Raw genomic sequence first — 21264 nt, forward strand, 5'->3', positions numbered from 1 at the left:
TTTATGTCAATATAGTGAGTAGCGATGTAATGCATAAATGGGTGATAAGAAAAAGTGAAATACACCATCCACCCCACACAAAAGATGAGGACATTGGGTTTCACACTGGTTTTACTCACTTTAGTAAATCTTTGAGCATTCCAGACTCAGTATTTACTTCCAGGATAAACACAACTATATAACTCAATATCTTTTCTTTTTCCTAGAAATTATGGTTGGGAAGGGGGTAGGATGAGTACTAAAAAAGAAAACACAGGGGCACCTGGGTGGCTCAGTCAGTTAAGTGTCTGCCTTCAGGTCAGGTCATGACCCCAGGGTCCTGGGATCCAGCCCCTCATTGGCTCCCTGCTCAGTGAGAGGCCTGATGCTCCTTCTCCCTTTGCCTATCGCCCCCACTGCTTGTGTTCCCTCTCTGTCATATTGTTGGGGCCGATTCCACGTTAAAACCTGTTAAACCCCTAGGGGCTGCCTGGGCCTACTTAGCCATAGTGACTCCATGTTGCCTAGGTAGACATTTTGTTATTTAATAAATGCCTCAGCAGTTACTGATACCAGTTCCAGGTAACTGCTGCTGAAACGCACACCTAAAACAAGGCCATTTTGTTTAATAAATGCCTCAACAGTTATTGATATCAGTTCCAGGTAACTGTTATTAAAATACACACCTAAAACAAGGCCAGACAAGTGGAAACATCCAATCAGCCAAAGCCACATATGTAGAGGTCTGTGGTTGTGCCCTATAAAACTAGCCTGTAAGACCAAGGGGTCATCGCTCTCTTCAGAGGCGGCCCTGGCCAGTCAGTCTGACTTCTAATGCTTGGCATAGAATAAAGCTTTACATAACTTTCACTTTGTCTCAGTCTCGTTCCCCTGGCCGGTCAGGCTAACTTCTAATGCTTGGCATAGAATAAGGCTTTGCATAACTTTCCCTTTGTCTCAGTCTCGTTCCTTTGATAATGGACCCAACAAAATAAATAAATAAAATCTTTAAAGAAAAATAGAAAACACATATGCCTTCTTCTGCCAAATTAGGAGACAAAAATAGTATCCTGAGCAGCTGAGATGGGCAGAAGAAAGCACAGAGAAAGTGCACCTGGAGTGGTCCAGAGAGCTGGGGCAGGTATTAGAAAGTGGGGGGCCCACCCAAAGTCAAGGGTGAGCAACACTGAATACTGGAACCTCAATGACAAGGGCTAGTAGCAAAAGCCTTATCTATTTGGTTTAGAAAGGCAAAAAGAGGTAAAGCTTCACAAAGCGTCACCTAGAACAAACTTATTTGTAGGAACCCCCCCCCTCTCTGAACAGCAGAGAAGCAAGCCTTTGAGTTGCTACACTACCTCCCATATGACCTGCCTATACATATCTATAGTACTAGAAGCTAGTACGCAGCATCCAAACATGAATACCGTAAGGGGAAAAAAAGCAGCAAAATTATCAAGAGATGACTAATGTTCACTAAAAATGTTATCAAGGAACACATGAAAATTATGATCAACATTTCACCATGAATTAATATATATATATGAAGCCATCATCTCCACGATGGAAGAAAACAAAGCAGAAATATAACAACTCAAGAGTAAGATGGCAAGAAAGAGGAAGAGATGAAATATGAAAACTCAGGAAAGAAGCAAACAAATCACAGAAGATGAAATTGGTAGAAATTCAATGAAGAATAGATACTATGGAACTCATTGTAAGAAACCAGAGAAGGTGAACACAAACAGAAGTGAAGTATTTTTAAAATATTAGAGAGATTAAATAAATAAATAAAATTTTAAAATAAAATATTAGAGGGGCACCTGGGTGGCTTGGTCGTTAAGCATCTGTCTTTGGCTCAGGTCATGATCCCAGAGTCCTGGGATAGAACCTCCGCATGGGGCACCCTGCTCAGTGGGGAGCCTGCTTCTCCCTCTGCCCCCTCCCACTCATGCTCTCTCGCACTCTCTCTCTTTCACAGAAATAAATAAAATCTTTTAAAAAATATAAATAAATAAATAAATAAAAATAAAATAAAATATTAGAGGGGTGTCTGGGTGGCTCAGTCATTAAGCATCTGCCTTCAGCTCAGGTCATGATCCCAGGGTCCTGGTATCGAGCCTGCATCGGGCTCCCAGCTCAGTGGGAAGTCTGCTTCTCCCACTCCCACTCCCCCGCTTGTGTTCCCTCTCTCACTGCATCTCTCTCTGTCAAACAAACAAATAAAATCTTAATAAAATAAAATATTAGAAGGAAAATGATAGATATGATAGTTAATGGAAATTTATTACACCTTACACATAAAATGAATCCCTGAAGAAGAAAACCACCATGGTGCAAAGGTTAAGAGAATAAACTGAGTCTGAATCTTGGTTCTGTTTGCTATATGAATTTGGAGAAGCTTCTTAACTACTTTGGCTTCATTTCTCCCTCACTAAAATGAAGAGAATAATAGTACCTACTTCACATGGCTGGGATAAAGATTAAGTGACTTAAAAGATAAGAGGCTGGAATAGTACTTGGCACATACCAAGCAATGTCTAAGTTTTCCTTAAATTTGAAAATAATAATAAATAATTTATATTTTAAAATAATAATAAATAAAACAATGGAACAGAACAAATATTTAAAGATATAATTCAAGGAAACTTGCTTGAAGTTGAAGTCTTAGAACTCCATTTGTAAAGGGCACACTGCATACCAGGGACTATCAACTATAGCAGTCAACACTGAGATATATCTTGGGACTTAACAGACTTTGGAGCAAAACAGTGAATAAGATGTCCCTCAATCGTATCCACACTAACAACAATTACACATCAATCCAAAGAAAAAAAGTACCTACACGGGAGCTTTGGCATCCAGGTAGGAGACTGTGAAACCCTGGTGCGGTCCAAGACTAGGAGTCACTCTGAGAAGGCAGATCAGCACTAATGCTGCTGACTTGCTGACCATGGTCCTGGATACAGAAGAAAAAACAGATCTATAGCCCTGAGGACTCAGATACATTTGCTTTGGTCCTGTCATTAGCACCATATGCCCATATGCCACGGGACCCAGAAATCATGCAGAGTATCAAATTATAGACATACGGACCTTGGTCCTGGCTGTGGATCCTGAAGTAGCCCATGAACTGACTCCAGTCTCTACTGGCCATGGTCCAAAAGTCCTTGAAGGTAAACCCACCAAACTCAGTCAGTAGATTCTCTTTTTTTTTTTTTTTAAGATTTTATTTATTTATTTGACAGAGAGAGATCACAAGTAGGCGGAGAGGCAGGCAGAGAGAGAGGAGGAAGCAGGCTCCCTGCCGAGCAGAGAGCCCGATGTGGGGCTCAATCCCAGGATCCTGAGATCATAACCTGAGCCGAAGGCAGAGGCCTAACCCACTGAGCCACCCAGGCGCCCCAGTCAGTAGATTCTTAAAAAGCCCTACAACTGGGCTCCAGCCCATCCCAGCCATGGTGTGTAGTCTTGCTGGCACAAGGACTGTGCAGGAGACACTCCAGTCTTCACCACCATGGATCCTGAAAGGGCCCTATACTAGGCACCTGTCCTCTTCCTGTGGCAATCTGCAGGCAGGCCTGCTGACACAGGAACCAGACAGAAGACACTAGTGTCTGGATACTCTGAGATCCAGAGGGCTCTATGCTCAGCTCCAGACCCTTCATAGCCAACAGGCCAGAAGCCCTAAGGGTCTAGAGTCCCAGCAGGAGATACTCTAGTCTGAAAGAGCCCTATACTAGGTTCTAGGCCCTTCCAGCTGTGGCCTGTGAATAGTCATGCCGACACATGGACCCAGCAGCAGATACTCCCAGTTGTGCCCCAGAGATCCTAAAGGGCCCTATATTTGGTTCCAACCAAATCACAGCTGCAGGCCTGGCAGACTTGCCAGCCCAGAAAACCAGTAGAAGACCTTCCCCTCTTCACCTCAGAAGATCCTGAAAGGGTCTTATACTTGGCTCTAGATCCTCTGTCATGCTCTAGGTCAAGTCCTGCTCATCCAGGGACTCCTTCAGTGACCAGGCAGCAGCCCTCCCAGTGACCTGGTGGGAGTCACACCTGCCATGCACCTAGTAATAGGCGCATTGTCTAAAGACCCAGTTGTGGATCCTGAAGAGGATCCTTGTCCCAGAGCCACCCTACTAAACAAGGTACTGGAGAGAGTTCCATTCACCCAGGAACCAGACAGGATCCATACCCACCTGCTAATTATGGCTCTAACCCAGCATGACTGATTCCGGAGGTAATCCCATCAGTCTGGGGAATAGACAGAGGTTTGTACCTGTGGAAACCAGTCTATATTGACTGGAAGAGGTGTCTGCTTCTTTGAATAGATACCATTTGCAAGGCTACATGGATCATGAAGAATCAGGCAAGTATGACACTGCCAAAGGAAACCAATAATATTCCAATAACCAACCCCAAAGAAATGGAGATCTATGAATTACCTTTCAAAGAATTCAAAACAATCGTCTTAAAGAAATTCAGTGAAAGGCATAAGAACATAGACAACCAAATGAAATCAGGAAGATAATGCATGTACAAAATGAAAAGTTTAATAAAGAAACAGAACCCATAAAAAAGAGCCAAAATAGAATTCCCCAAATACAAATACAATGATAGAACTGAAAATTCAAGAGAGCTTCAATAACAGATTTGATCATGCAGAAGAATCATCAAACTCAAAGATAGATCATTTGTTATTAACCAGATAGAACAAAAAGAAAAAAGAATAAGAAAGAGTGAAGAAAGTCTACATGAATTATGGGACATCATCAAGCCAATAAACATTCACACCATGGGAGGACCAGAAGGAAAAAAGAAAGGGAGATGGAGAGAAGTGAGTTGGGGAAAATCAGAGGGGCAGACAAACCATGAGAGACTGTGGACTCTGAGAAACAAACTGAGGGTTTTGGAGGGGAGGCGGGGGTTGGGTCAATCTGGTGCTAGGTATTATGGAGGGCACGTATTACATGGAGTTCTGGGTGTGGTGCATAAACAATGAATTTTGGATACTGAAAAGAAATAAAATGGGAAAAAAACTGTGGTATTTTAAAAAAATGATTTTAAAAAATAATAGCTGAAAACTTCCCAAATCCAGGGAGAGACATGGATATCAGATACAAGAAGTTCAAAGGATCCCAGCCAAGATGAACCAAAGAAGATTACTCTGAAGCATGTTATAATAAAAATGTAGAAACTCGGAGATAAGAGGGAATTTTGAAAGTGGCAAGAGAAGATGACTCATCATACACAAAGGAACCCCAAAAGCTATTAGCAGATTTCTCTGCAGAAACCTTATATTCCAGAAGAAAGTGGAATAATATATTCAAAGTGCTAAAAGAAAACACTGCCAACTAAGCATACTATATCCAGGAAAAATGTTCTTCCGAATTGAAAGAGAGATAAAAACATTAAAGAAAGCTAGACAAACAAAAGCTAAGGAAATCAGCTAGAGATAAAAGCTAGACAAACAAAAGCTAAGGAAATTCATCACCACTAGACCTGCCTTGCAGAAATGCTAAAGACACTAAGCACCAATACAAAAACATAAAAGTATGAAACTCAGTAGTACAGGTAAATACTTAAATAAATTTATAATACCATAACAGTGTAATGGTGGTATGTAAATGACCACTGTCTCCAGCATAAAAATTAAAAATATATTAAAAATAACTATGACTACAGTAATTATAAAAGGATGTAAAGTATGACATCAATAGCATAAAATGTGGGGAGAGGAGAAGTGTAGAGTTTTTATATGAAATTAAAGGTAATTTCTTACCAGCTTAAAATAGACTGTGCTATTTACCTCATGATAACCACAAAAAATACTTACAGTAGTCGCACAAAAGACAAAGACAAAGGAATTAAAGCACACTACTTCAAATAATAATCACAAAGGAAGACAGTAAGAAAGGAACAAAGGAAATCTGAAGAGCCAGGAAACACCACCAATATAAGTCCCTACCCTATCAATAATTATGCTAAATATAAAGGACTAAATTATTCAATCAAAAGACACTAAATGGCTGACTAGATTTTTTTAAAAACACAAAATCTAATTACATGCTTCTATAAGAGACTCATTTTATTTTTTTTATTAACACATAATATATTACTTATTTCAGGGGTACAGGTCTGTGAATCATCAGTCGTACTCAGTTCACAGCATTCATCATATAGCACATACCCTCCCCAATGTCCATCCCCCAGCCACCCCATCCCACCTCCCCCTCCCTCCAGCAACCCTCAGTTTGTTTGTTCAAGAGACTCACTTTAGCTTTAAAGACTTATATAGGTTGAAAGTGAACAGTTGGGAAAAGATATTCTATACAAATGGCAACCAACAGAGAGCAGGAGTGGCTACCCTTTCATCAGATAAAATAGACTTTTAATCAAAATTGGTCACAAGGGACAAAGAAGGTCACTATATAATGATAAAGGGATTGACTCATTGAAAGAATATAACAGTTATAAATATGTATACATCCAACACTGGTATACCTAAATATTTAAAGCAAATATTAACAGATCTGAAGGAAGAAACAAAAAACAATGCAATAACAGGATGTCAGTACCCCACACTGAGCAATGGAAAGATCACTCAGAACATTAATAAGGACGCACTGGACTTGACCTATAACTTGGACCAAATAGACCTAATGTAATTACTGATAGATAATAACTATCACTAACTTACTAATGGGAAAAAAACTGGAAAATTAACAAATGTGTGGAAATTAAACAACATACTCCTGAACAACCAATGGGTCAAAGAAGAAGTCAAAGTGAAACCAAAAAAATATCTTGAAAGAAATGAAAATGGAAATACGTAATTAAAATCCATGGAGTGTAGCAAAAGCTCATATAAGAAAGAAATTAATAGCAATAACACCTACATTAAAGGAAGTAAAAAAAGATCATAAATGAACCTAAATTTACATCTCAAGTAACCAGAAAAGAAGAACTAAGTCCAATTTTAGCAGAAGTAACAAAGATCAGAGCAAAACTAAATGAAATGGAAACCATAAATAGAAAAGATAGACAAAATTAAGAGGTTTTTTGAAATGATAAAATTGACAAACCATTAACTAGACTAAAATAAAAAGAGAAAATCAATAAATAAAATTTAAAAATGGAAGAAAAGTTACAATTGACACAACAGAAATACAAAGGATTATAAGAGAGTAATATGAATACCAACAAACTGGATAATGGATAAATTCCTAGAAAAATATAACCTACCAAAACCGAATCATGAAGAAACAGAAAATCCAAAAAATAATAAGAAGACTGAATCTGTAATCAAAAATCTCTCAATCCAGAAAAGCCCAGGACTAGATGGTTTCACTGGTGAATTTTACCAAACATTAAAGAATACCAACTCTTCTCAAACTCTTCCAAAAAAGTTGGAGAAGGGAACACACCAAAATTCATTTTACAAGGCCAGCACTACCCTAATACCAAAGCCAGATAAGGACACTACAAGAAAAGAAAACCACAAGTCAAATCTCTGATGAATACAAATGCAAAAATTCTCAACAAAATACTACCAAACCAAATGCAACAGCACATTAAAAAGATCATACACTGGGGCGCCTGGGTGGCTTAGTGGGTTAAAGCCTCTGCCTTCAGCTCGGGTCATGATCTCAGGGTCCTGGGATCAAGTCCCACATCGGGCTCTCTGCTAGGCGGTGAGCCTGCTTCCTCCTCCTCTCTCTCTCTCTCTCTCATTCTCCTCTGTCAAATAAATAAAAATTAAAAAAAAAAAAAAAAAGCCTCTGCCTTCAGCTCGGGTCACACAGTCCCAGGGTCTTGGGATCGAGCCCCACGTTGGGCTCTCTGCTGAGCAAGGAACCTGATTCCTCCTCTCTCTCTGCCTGCTTCTCTGCCTACTTGTGATCTCTGTCAAATGAATGGATGAAATCTTAAAAAAAAAAATCATATACCATGACCAAACAAGATTTTTCCCTGGGATGTAAGAGTGGTTCAACACATGCAAATCAATGTGATACACCATGTTAATAGAACAAAGGTTAAAAATTTATATATCCTCTCAATAGATGCAGAAACAGCATTTGACAAAATTCAAAATCTTTGAATTTTTCATTCAACAAAGTATTGGAAGTCTTAGCAGAGTAATCAAGAAAAGGAAGGAAAGGGGCACCTGGGTGGCTCAGGTGGTTAAGCAACTACCTTCGCTCAGGTCATGATCCCAGAGTCCTGGGATCGAGCCCCACATCGGGCTCACTGCTCAGCAGAGAGCCTGCTTCTCCCTCTCCTTCTGCCTGCTACTCTGCCTGCTGGTGCTATCTCTCTGTCATATAAATAAATAAAATCTTAAAAAAAAAAAAAGAAGGAAGGAAAGAAGGAGGGAGGGACAGAGGAAATCCAAATCAGAAAGGAAGATGTAAAATTGTCTCTGTTTGCAGATGTTACAATCTTATATATAGGAAACCCTAAAGACCCCACTGAAAACTATTAAAACTAATAAACAAATTCAGTAAACTTCACAGAATACAAAATTATAAAAATCAGTTGCATTTCTATATCCTAACAAACTATCAGAGAAATTAAAAAACAATTCCAACATCAAAAATAATAAAATACGTAGGAATAAATTTAACCAAGGAGGTGAAATCCCTCTGCACTCCCATATTCACTGCAGCACTATTCACAACAGCCAAGACATGGAAACAACCTAAGTGTCCATCAACGGAAGAATGGATAAAGAAGATGAAAGATGTAGATATAGGCATAGATCAAACAGATGTATTAATGAACTATTATTCATTCATGAGAAAGAAGGAAATCCTGTCATTTGCAACAATAACCTTCTCACTTACATGTGGACTCCTGAAAGAAAGAAAGAAAGAAACTCATAGAAACAGACAATATAATGGTATTTGCCAGCAGCTTGCTGGGAGAAATACGGAAGTGTTGGTCAAAAGGCACAAAAGTCCAGTTATTAGATGAGTAAGTTCTGGGATCTACTGTGCAGACGGTGACTGTAGTTAACAACACTGTGTTAAATATTTGTAAGAATGTCTGTAATGTCTGTAAGAATTGTCTGTAAGAATATTTGTAAGAAGAGTAAATCTTAAACATTCTCATCACAAAAAAAAAAGAAATGGTAATTATGTAAGGTGACAGATGCACTAATTTTATTATGATAATCATTTTATAATACATGAGTATCAAATCATATTGTATACCTTAAACTTACACAATGTCATATGTCAATTTAAGCCCAATAAAGCTGGGAATAAAAACAATCATTTGCACAACCAGGTAAAAAGGTAAAGTCACTTAGAAAAGAAAAAAATAATCAAGCTAGCTTCAGGTTTCTCCTCAACAGCATGCATCATGAGAAGACACTGGAACACAAGCCATATGACACTCAAAGGGAAAAGAGTCAGCCAAGAGCTTTCTATCCAGCCAAACTGTACTTTAAGTATGCAGATATAGAAAAGAACATTTGAAAACCCTAGGAATACTGTTCTTGTGATTATTCCTTGAGGAAACTATTAGAACTTCAACCAACCAAGAGATGCCTTGGAAAACCAAAGCAAATGGACTATAAGTGAGAAATGAATCTATTTAATAATAGAAGTAAAACTAAAACAAACATGAAAATTAGCTAATCAGAAGAAAACCAAAACTCAGTCTTTAAATTGCTTACCTGGTGGTGATAACAGCAGGGTAACCAACAGGAAGATGATGGTTAAGCATAATAGCACTCATAACTTATTGACCTATCAACTATGTACCTATCACATACCTATGACCTATCAACTGTGTACGAGGTGCTATATAAAACACTGTGTGAGGTACCTGGCAGGCACAGTTTTGGGTGTCTGACTCTTGACTTCAGCTCAGGTCATGATCTCAGGATTGTGAAACTGAGTCCCATGTCAGGTTCCATGCTCAGCACAGAATTGGCTTGACTGGCTTGAGAATCTCTCTCCCTCTTCTCCACCCCCGCCCAAATAAAGAAGTAAGTAAGTAAGTAAATAAATAAATAAATAAATAAATATTTTTTAAAAAATAAAATACTGTGTGTGTGGTATATACACACCCATAAAACGTACACATACATACATAGACATATATAAACACATATATTCACACACACACACACACATATATATATTCCTAACAACCCACAAGGCAAACACCATGATCCTCATTCATAAACAAGAAAGCTAAAGCTCAGATTGGTTAGGTACCTTAACCAAGATCACACAGCTCAGTGATAAATCCAAACTCAAGTCTGACTCCAAAGCCAGGCTGCTTCTGATTCTACTGCTTTAGAGTTCCTAGAACATAGGACAATTGCCTTATTCTGCCTCCTCATCATTTAACACAGACAATATAATAGAATAGCTATTATTCCCACTTTATAGAGGAGGAACAGGAGGCAGAAAGGTGAAATATCTTGCCCAAAGTTACATAGCTATTTAAGTGACAGGGCCAGCCCATGTAACTGAGAGCAGAGCGAGGCAACAGATATGCGATGCAAGCCACAAATTACAATTTCAAATTTTCTGGTAGCCACATTTTAGAAAGTAAAAAGAAATAAATGACCTTAACTTTATTAATTTATTTGCTATAATCCAATATATTCATATTATCATCTCAACATATCTATATTAAAAATTATTTGATATTTTACATTTTTTCCATTTTAAGTATTTGAAATCCAGTGTATGTTTTATACTAAGCACATATAAATTGGACTTGACACATTTCAAGTTTCAGTAGCCACATGGGGTTTTATAGCACTTCCTAGAACCTCCAAACATTGGGGAAAGCTCAGGAGGAGAACTCTGAGATAAACTGAGGTTAATTTCCTACCAATTTGCTAGGATAGAGGGGCCCTAGAATCAAAAATTAAACTGGGGGTGCCTGGGTGGCTCAGTGGGTTGGGCCTCTGCCTTCGGTTCAGGTCATGATCTCAGGGTCCTGGGATCAAGCCCCACATCGTGCTCTCTGCTCAGCGGGGAGCCTGCTTCCTCCTCTCTCTCTGCCTACTTGTGATCTCTGTCTGTCAAATAAGTAAATAAAATCTTTAAAAAAAAAAAATTAAACTGAATTCTCCAAATCAAAGAATATGCCCAACCTTGCTTTTGTGACCAGATGTTCATATCTGATATTAGGGACCTCACCTGCCCATCCAATTCACACCTTAACTTCCCATCAAAGAGGTGGCTGGGGACACCTGCCAGGAGAATGTTGGGGAAGGTGAAACCCAACCCAGGCAAGAACAGTGGAAGGACTGCCTGGTCCTAGAGAGGAATCTTTTCTTTTAAAAAAAAAAAAAAAGTGCTGAGAGCTCAGGGAACTTCAAATGCCTCTGTTTTATTTTCCTTATGGATGAGATGAATATTTCATGATATATAAAGACCATGAAGAGAACCCATACTCATTAACTGAGAGGGAATTCAAGCTGCAGGGGGCTGGGTGGCTCAGAAGAGAAGGCAGTATCACTCTGGTCCCACAGTAATTAGGCTCTGTTGGTACCCCTTCTCCTCTCCAGCAGTTACTCAAGCCCAGAACAAAGATAAAAAGAGGCAAGGACACCTACATGGAGAGATTATTTAATTGGACTATAGCTTTTCTGCATGGGGGTAGTGCATAGGGTAATGGGAAGTCATACTCTGAAAGCCAGTTATCTGGAGTCCAGAAAGTTGGTAATAGCAGGAAAAGCAGGAAATTTCTTCCAGTTGCCAGGTCAGTTTTCTGAGCAGTGTCCCTCTAACTCTTCACTTGACAGTCTCTCCTTTCCATGCAACAAGAGGCACAAAGAACTCCTGAGCAGGTGTTCCTAAGGGGGTGTCCTCCCTCCCCAGCCCAGGGAGGGGCCCAAGCAAACTCAGACTGGCAAACGCTGACCCCAAGGGTGGGAACCGGAACTGAGCAGGACGGACTGATCATCTGGTCTGAGGCCTTGGGTCGGGTTGGAAACCTCACGTTTTCCAAACCAGACTAGTCTGTCAAGGATTTCTGGGCAGTTTTTGAGTGGGAGAAATGCAACGCTGGCATTTCTGGGACACCGTGATGGATAGAGGAGATAAGACTGTGTATTTAGGATCTGGGTTCTCTCCTCAACTTCAGAACGTGGGATCACCGAAATGCCACTAGAACAGCAAGCCACGCTTTGAGCACTTCGGACTAAGAAAATGTTTTAATCTATAATTTAAATCTGTATGAGTCACAGGGTTGGGAAGATGGTAGTGCTGAAAATGTAAGCTATGCAAGCTAAGTTGCCAAGAAACATATAAGTCAAAACTGAACCCCTTTACAGAAACTGGCATGCCTTGGGGAACCCGTGACCCCTCACACTCTTTACCCTTACTGAAACATTGCCCACTAGGCTTAATCTTGTGAATTACTTTCCCTAGGCGTGGCATACGTCCTGAATTAATAGTGTTGTTGTTAGAATAGCATTAACCTTGCTTAACAATGGACAGTTTTTCAAATTCTCTGGAGATAGCCCCTTCGCCATCAGAACAAAGGCGTAAGTTACCTAAAGCAGTGCCACCCACGAGCTCTTGCAGAACCTCTCCCCAGCTTGCTGCGGGGCAGTAAGAGTCGGAATCCAAAACGTTGTGTCAGGGACAGGCTTTGTGATTCAACCCCCTGCCTTGGTCTCCACCTGGCCCCCTAGCCCTGTAATGCAACCACCTCCTCCTAGAGCCCCACGCCCTTCTCCCGGGAGCTCTGCAGCATCATCATGTGAACAGAGGGACCTGTCAAGCAGATCTTTCCCGAAGCTTCCTCGCTTCTCCCAAAGAGTAGTTCTGGCCTTATACCGAAGCTAGAGATTTCAGTCAATACCTTAAAATGAGTAGGAGGATGGAGGTGGAGATGGGTTCTCTCAGACTTCCAGCTGGGTCCCCCCACAACATCTCACACTCTGGACACAAGCTTCCTTCCCTGCTTTTCTCATCAGGGTCTGCTCAGTGTCTTTGGCACTCTGCCGTTTCATCAGCCCCAAAGAAACTCCCACCTCTTGGTTTTCTGAGTAACCTTCTAGCACTGGTTTTTCTGAACCTACTTCTCACTGGTTTGGTGACCTCATGCTCTATGCTGTTAAATTCTCTGATCGCAGTCTCTGCATAAAAGGGGAGGTTCACTCTACATCCACAGAGGTTCCCATGGGGCCCTGGCCCTTGCAAAAGGCAGGTCAATCCCGCACATGAGCCTAGAAGCCCCACTGTCACTGATGGACAGGGCAGCAGAAAACCCACAAGCTGTGGTGGCATGCTTGCTACAGCATCAGCTAACCCAGCAGCAGAGCGGCCCTGCCTGCCCAGGGACTAAGTCCAGCATTGACAAATCGGGACCACATCCTCAGAAGCTTCTCAAGTTTCCACACACATAACTTAGGCCACTTCCCTGGGTGGTAATAAACTTCTGCCTGGTTGCTAGGCTGGCAAATTCACTAGTAACATCAGGAACTGCCCCTGGACCAGACAAATAATGAAAAAGATACCATCCGTCCCTATCTAGTGCTTTTGTTTCTAAAGATACAGAAAACCACACTGGGTAGTTGTGTGTTTTTTGAATCCCAGATACCTGGAGGGCGCTTTCCTTTCAGTTTCCTTAAATTCCAAGTAATTACACTGTCACCATCCTTTACGGCAAATTCGGGAAAGTCCACACACTCTGTTCTCTCTGCAAATGCATGGAATCTGAAACAGGAAGAGATTCGCAACTTTAGGCTAGTAGTGCTATTTGTGCATGTCCACTCATTCTCTCAGGACTGTGACCTTGCTCTGCTGTGGCGCCAAGCATCTGAGATGTTTCATGGCTTTTCCCTGTACCTGCAGTTCTCCCAAAACAAAAGACAGGGAGGCAAAAGAGAAGAGAGAACTGTGAATGGTGTTGGGATTTTAACAGATGACTCTTCTCTTAGAGGGAATTAACCCAACCAAATGGTATGTACTGACCTTAGAAAAATGATACCCTCTGCTTTTTATTTATCCTTCTGTTCCCAGAGTTCAATCATGTCAACACAGTGTTGACAAGCCAACAGTCTGAGGCCCCAACAGTGCCCGTGGCCCTGCGGGTTCAGTGTTGAAAGCTGGCGACAACAGGCACCATTGGCTTGTCTGCAAAATGCCGACGGGCTTCAGTCCACTTTAATTCGGCAAATAAGCACTTCCCCAGAAGCTAGGAGAAAGCACTAGTGAAAAGAATTCTTGTGTGGAATTTTTAGCACCTGACTCCTCGAAATGTGGTCTGAGGAGTTGCAGCAGCACCTGAGAGCTGGTTAGGGATGCCCATTCTGAGGCCCTACCTGGAGCTGCTGAGTCAGAATAAGCACTTTAACAAGATCCCAGGGGGATTCAAGAAGCACTGGTCTGGTCTACAAAATGATGGGCTAAGCACACCCTTGACACCAATTACCTGGAATCCAAAAAGTCAGTGATAGCAGGAAATTTCTTTCTGATTAACAGGAGCTCTCTGGGTAATGTTCCTCTAGTACCTCAAGAGTTCCACCTCTGCCTCTTCTTCAGCAGGAAGAGAATCCTGAAGCAGGGGCTTGGGACAGACAGTTGGATGCACAGATGGTGGGAGAGGTGTGGGGGCTTTACCTGGATCATGGAAATCCTCAGTCCTATCTGTTTCTAGAGGGTTTCGGGTGCAACTAAAACAATGACAACGGCACTCAACAATCCAGCCTTGTCCCAACAGCCCTTCATGAGGCCAATGGACCATTAACCTGGCCATCCCTGCCTCCCACGGGTGCTTCCACTGGAGCAGACATGGCCAACTTCCCCTGTCCTTTGACTTCCTTACAAAGCAGGCTGAGGTTTGTGCTGCCAGGCCCCACACCCGGGGTACCAAGGCCTTTGATGCCCAGGACTTTCTACTCTCTGACCAGGACTTTCTACTCTCTGATCGTTCTCCAGATTAGAAAACAGGGTAACTCACTTATGCAGACACCAAAACATGCTTTGCAGGTCGGTGGCTCTATTCAGACATGGACTTGGGCACAGGGGAACCAGGAATCCAGCCTCCCTGCAAGCTGAGACGCTCAAGGCACACCCTTTGGAGCTCCCTAATGACTGCTCTTCAGCTGAGGTTCAACAGCCAAGGGTGTGTGGTGGCCAACCCAGAGACTTGGGGATCTGGCAGGCATGGAGCAGGCAGGAGCACCACCGGCTGGGGGCTGGGCTCACTTGGGAGGGCAAGAGCAGGAACAGATAAGCATGTCTATATGTCATCCTCTTCTGGAAAACTCACACTCAATAGTACATGGCCTAAAAGTCAGAAGCTGAACTGCAGGTCTTCCCATGTTAAATTATACCCTAACCTATCACCTGCCCAGAGAAAATGCCCCATGTGAATTAAGCAGAGGACCAACAAGACAGGTGGGCCTACCAGTAGCCTTTTACTCTCTCCAGTAGCAAAAGTAGGACAGTGAGCCCTCCTGTATTTGAGGGGATTTAGGAACCCAGAATCAAAGCCAACCATCTAATGTTCAAAGACTTCAAAGTGTTTTAATGGTAACCAGAGCAGTGGTCTTCAGAATCATCAGGGGTCCTGATATTCTTGGTCTTCCCCTAGAGCTCAAAAATTAGGATCTCTAGGGCTATGGCCAAGGTATCCGCATTTTTTTTAAAGATTTTATTTATTTATTTGACAGAGATAGATCACAAGTAGGCAGAGAGGCAAGCAGAGAGAAAGAGGAGGAAGCAGGCTCCCCACTGAGCAGAGAGCCCAATGCGGAGCTCGATCCCAGGACCCGGGGATCATGACCCAAGCCGAAGGCAGAGGCTCAACCCACCGAGCCACCCAGGCGCCCCTCCACTCTGAATTATTAACAAGCTCCCCAGGCAAAGGTGATGAGCAAATTTGGGAACACGTGCTCAAGGGCAGGAATTGTACCCACTTCAGACAGGCTGACTGAGACAAGGACTCAGTCATTCTCCTTATAAATGCTTAAGTACTTGATCTCTCTCCACAAGGGACCTAAACCTATCCACACAGACAAGGTGGTGGGTGTGTTTTAAAATGTAAATTCAGTTGTTATTCAGCTCAATGAGGCCATCAGATAAGTATAACTGCCACTGAAAATAGAGGCTGCTACTCACAGTTCCTGCTATAGACTAGTATTGTGGTCCCCAACCCCCAAATACATATGTTGAAGACTTAACCCCCAATGTAATCACATTTGACCATATTTGGAGATAGAGCCTCTAGGAGGCAATTAAGGTTAAATGAGGTTATAAGGCTAGGGCCCTGATCCAATGAATTAAGTACCTTTTCTTTTTTTCTTTAAGATTTATTTTAGAGAAAGAGCATACACACAAGCAGGGATGGTCAAGAGAGGGAAGGAGAGACTCTTAAGCAGTCAAGCAGACTCCCCACTGAGCGCAGCTCAACTCCCCATGGGGCAGCTCAATCTCAGGACCCTGAGATCATGATCTGAGCAGAAATCAGGAGTCAGACACTTAACCAACTGAGGCAGCCACCCAGGTGCCCTGAGATTAGTATGTTTTTAAGAAGATATACCAAAGAACTTACAGGTGTGCTTGTGCTTGCTCTCTCTCTCTCTCTCCCCCTTCATCATCCTTCTTTCCCTCCCTTCCAAGTGAGGATAAAGTTAGAATGCAGCCTGGAAGAGCTCTCGCCAGAAACTGAATCGGCCACCACCTTGATCTCGGACTCCCCATCCTCCAGAAGTATGAGAAATAAATTTCTGTTGTTTAAGCCATCCAGTCTGTGTTATCTGTTACGGTGACCCAAACTGACTACTAATACAACTCTCAAGAGGCAGGAAAACACACCACAGCACACTACACCATGCCACACACGGCAGCACCAGGGCTGGTCAGGAGGCATGAGTGACTAAGGGGAAAACACGGGCAAGATCCTGCAGAATGGAATGGGTGAGGTTTAGGATGGGCAGCTGAATAATTTCAGTGGGTTCTGGATTGTAGGAGCTGCGCCAAGATGTCCAGCACCCAGCCCTGGCATGAACAGTGCAGGGAAATAGAGGTCCTGAGCATGAGTGACTGCTGGCACCAAGGCGCTCTGGATCAGTTAGCTTGTGCAGGAATGGTGCACTCCTGGGTGAGCCATCTAAACTCTCTAGAAATTAGCTACCCTGGGAGGGAGCAGTCTCTCCAGGGTCAGCAAGGACCCCTGATGTCAAACCACCAGAATTACAGAAAATAACAAGGCAAGATTCATACCAGGTAGAGAAGAAAAGGCCTGGAGACTAAAGACCACTGGACGGAGGAGAGCACAGGAACAGACTGGTTAGGAATATCACTGCTGATCATGCGCAAGCAGGCAGTTCGCCCACTGTCACTCAAGAGCGCATTTCCTGCCTACCTGCTGTGGGTCTTGGCACTCAGATCCTTTAAGAAAGCAATAGTGCCTTCTCCTCTGGCATTGAAGGACACTGGGCAGACAGGACATGGGATCTCCAGAGCCCCCTGAAGAAGGAGCCCCTTGGTTTGCTCAGGAACATCTCCCACCACAAAGTAGTAAATGGATTCAATCTGCAAGACAAGAGTAGCAACAGTTTATCTCCCTGAAGTGCCCCAGACTTGTACCAGACTCACTGGCAGTATACTTTCTACAAAACTGCCTTTGCTCCTGGGGGTGGAGGGACAGCAGGAGTAGCAGCACAGGTCCATGTTTGGTGACGATATTTGGGGGCCAAAGTCAGGAAGTGAGATATTCAAGGCCTGGTGTCAAGGTCTGTTGGCAGTGGTCAGAGTCTCAGGTCTTACGTGGGAAGGACAGGATAGGCCAGTGTGGGAAAGAGCTTCCACTAAGTCCATGGATACATGAGACAGGTCAGGAGTGGCTGTTTTCAACACAAAGGAAGTGTGGGCACAGTTACTGTGGGCAGGAAGCTTACAAACCATTTCCCACTGTGGTGCCAGAATTCTACAATACAAATTCATCTCTCCTCAGTCTGAGGCAGAACAGGGGGAAGGAGGGCTTATTTCCACTTGGCTCACGCTCTGCTCTCATGTCACGGGGAAGCACACGTGAGGGAAGATAAGGCTGCCTGACTTCATGCAGCAGGTCAGGGACCAAGTCCACACACTGGGCCTTGAGTCTCGCCACCACACCAGGCCATGAGGGGGACAGGAGAATGAACAAACCCATGTCAGGAGCCCCACCACACGCACACCCCAGCCTTCAACGAGGGATTTGGGAGATGCACACCTCACCCAGGTAGAAGACAATCCCATAATGCTCCCTGCTTCATTTAGAGACACGTTAAAATCCACCCAAGGGGGCCCCTTGACCAGAGTCCCACCCCAACCTCAACCATGCTGCCCTCCTCTTCCAGAGGATTCTGCCTTCCACAGTGCTTGACTTCCCTGCCACTAACGAGTTCTGTGAACTTGGGGAAAAGGATAGAGTTCAGTTTCCTCATTTATAAAAAGGGAGGTAATGTAGTGTACCTCGTGACTGAGTTTAAACAAGACGACCTGCACTTATGCATGCATAGTTCTCAGAAAGTTAAAAACCCAGAGAGCGCCAGAATACATGCCTTCTACATCCACCCCTTAAAACACCTTGACTGTTTCAACAGAAAACTGGGGAAGAATCTCCACAAAATGCACTGGGTTTGAAGGGATAAATAGATGTCATGGACTCATGAGCCTTTCTCTGCTCTAATCACAAACCCCTGCTAATGAAGGTACACAGGTACCTCAGTTCGACCTCAAACCTGGGACTTAAACCCACCTGACACAAAGAGAAGAGGACTTATGGTCAGCTCCCCGGCTGGCTGGGCTCCCCTGTCTGCAGCAGCTGGGGCTGACGGTGCCCACCCCACCCCCATGACTCTTTCTCTCAGGCCTTTCAAACCTGATCCCTGATTTTAAAAAGGACCTAATGGGAAGTAAAGACAGAGCAATATTGTATATCTCTTGCAGCCAGTTGCCAAGAAGCAGAAAAAAATACTGAAAGGAGGAAGAAATGGTGATCTCTGTATCCCTTGTTAGGGAACTAATATTCTCTCAGCAAATGCATTCTCTTTCCCTTCTCCCCGCTCCCCCATATTACTTTGTGTGAGAGGGGTTCAGTGGGCTCCCCTTTGCTGCACTGTTATTAGTGTTCCAGCTGGGTTGGGCCCAAACTTAGCATGGGGATGAGTTCAATCTCACATAAGGATCTAAAATCACATGTGGCCCAAGAGAGGAGAATAGGCACAGGGAGTATTTTGTAAGATCTGTTAGCTCAACAGGGAGGTGAGTGAGGACACATCTCCAGGTGGTCCATCTGCGGCTTCTGACACTGTGCACCTCTGTTGCACGTCATGCCAACTCAGCTTCTCTGCACTGGCAATGACCCAAGAGTCTGAGATCCTTGTACAGAGATGTTTTTCCCTTGAGACTGCATCAAGCTAAAAATTGCTGTAGCCAGCAGAGTCAGGATTTCCTTTCCTTTGCTCAGGCTCCAGGGTTATTCACTATTCATTAAGTTCATTTCTCAGCTGCTTAATTGCCTATGTTTTCAGTTATCTGTGCTACAGACTTCCTGGGACGTGCTCTACAGTGAGACCACCTATCCCATCCCCAGTCCCCTCTACACACTGTCTCCCTGCCTCTTCTTTCTACTCACAGAATGACACTAACAAAACAGGAGAGGAAGGTAAATATGCCACCTAGCCCCATCCTCCACCAAGTGGCAAAATGCCTTTTTTAAAATGACATGGCTTTGGGGTCATCTGCTCTTTGGGATGATAAACCAACATGAATTCTTTTTTTCAACACTCACAGGAGTCCTGTGGAAAAGGAATTCTTGTTATCACACCCAGTTTACAGATGAAGAAACAAAGGACTGGACAGGTGAACTGACCTGGTCTTTCAGCTAGGAAATCCAGGGGCCTGACCCCATGAGCTTCTGCCTTTGCTTTCAACCACTTCATTCTGTCGGCTCATCATGGCAAGGCTGGTCACCTCTTAGAAACCAATGTGAGTGGTGCCAGGGTGGCTCAATCCGTTAAGCGTCTGCTTTTGGCTCAGGTCATGATCCCAGAGTCCTGGGATCAAGTCCCACATGGGGCTCCCTGCTGGGAGAGTCCCTATGGGGAGTCTACTTCTCCCTCTGCTTTCCCCTTGGCTTGTGTTCTCTCATGCATTCTCTCTCTCTCAAATAAATAAAATCTTAAAAACGAAAAAAAAAAGAAAGGAAAGGAAAGAAATGGATGTGAATCCCAAAACTGTACAAGCAAGATCATGGGATAGGAAGGTGGCCAGAGACGGGCACTCTTTTCACTTTCTTGGCTCTCACACCATCCAAGGTTCCTAGTGCCTGGTATCAACGTCACTGACTAAAACCTGGGTGAAGTGGTATGGGTTTAGGGGAACTGTCCTCAAAGGAATCCTCTCCCCTGACCCAGTACCTCTGAACAACTCGGGGCAAGGGCCAGTCTGAGGATCGATCAGCAGCAGCAGCCGGACCAGGAGCAGCTTTCTCACAGATCAGCATTCTTCCCTAAATGCTAATTTGTACTGAATTTGTTAACACAAGATCTAGAAAATATTTGGGGTTCATTCAGCTACTGTACTGGGAGTCAAAAACTCTTGACACTTTACGTAAAAGAGGGTAGAGCATTTGTTTCCACTTGAAATGCCTTATTCTGTCTGGGCCATTTGCTCTGCAGCTGCCCCAGGCAGCCTGCACTCAGCCCAGGCAAAGGGGCCATGACATCTTCTCAGACACAGGTTTGGGGGAAAAGAAGAACCAGACTGGGAATGGCTGCTTCCACCCTGACTGTCCTCTGTTGTGGCCTGTCAGAAGTCTCGGGCTGTCAAAACCTCCGCTCTGCAAGAATCAAAGTCAAATGAAAGTCACCCAGAACGGCAGTGAGAGGCCTAGCGAAATTCTGTCTTGTTCTTCATACAACTTTGACTGTTTCAACAGTTTTGACCAACTCCAGACCTTGGATCTGACTTCCAGATCTTTCCTGTACCTGTGGTAGCCATTTCCTTATTCAGCCCATTTTGATTTCTGATCCCCCCACCCCATGGTGGTAACTGCCCTTTTGATTCCAGCTCAGTTCTCCAATTCCTCCTAACACCCTCAACCACCAACAACTTTCTGGCCTGCCAGGTTTTGGGGTCCCGGTCTCCAACCACTCTCCCCATAGGAGTCATACAAGGCTTAGCAAATTCACCTGCCTGGTTCCATGCAGACTACTGCCTTTCCATTCAACAAACCCAAATCTGTACCATAGCAAGGGGAATGGGAATTTCTTGGACTCACATCTAGCCCCAATTTCAAGAATATCAA

The 21264-nt window shown here is 43.4% G+C and overlaps 1 protein-coding gene across 2 annotated transcripts in view; it reads right to left on the reverse strand.

The window, feature by feature from the left end:
* The window catches only part of VWA3B (von Willebrand factor A domain containing 3B), a 209078-nt gene that overhangs the window by 182745 nt on the left and 5069 nt on the right, over nucleotides 1-21264 (reverse strand). For both annotated transcript variants that reach the window (XM_032877890.1, XM_032877889.1), the window contains exons 3-4: nucleotides 17335-17504; nucleotides 13564-13679 (exon numbers count right to left, since the gene is read on the reverse strand). In XM_032877890.1, coding sequence (XP_032733781.1) covers nucleotides 13564-13679; nucleotides 17335-17504 — 286 coding nt within the window. The remainder of the gene's footprint in view (nucleotides 1-13563; nucleotides 13680-17334; nucleotides 17505-21264) is intronic.

This window comes from Lontra canadensis, unplaced genomic scaffold, assembly GCF_010015895.1.
Source record: "Lontra canadensis isolate GAN:19392208 unplaced genomic scaffold, GSC_riverotter_1.0 scaffold61, whole genome shotgun sequence".
NCBI lineage: Eukaryota > Metazoa > Chordata > Mammalia > Carnivora > Mustelidae > Lontra > Lontra canadensis.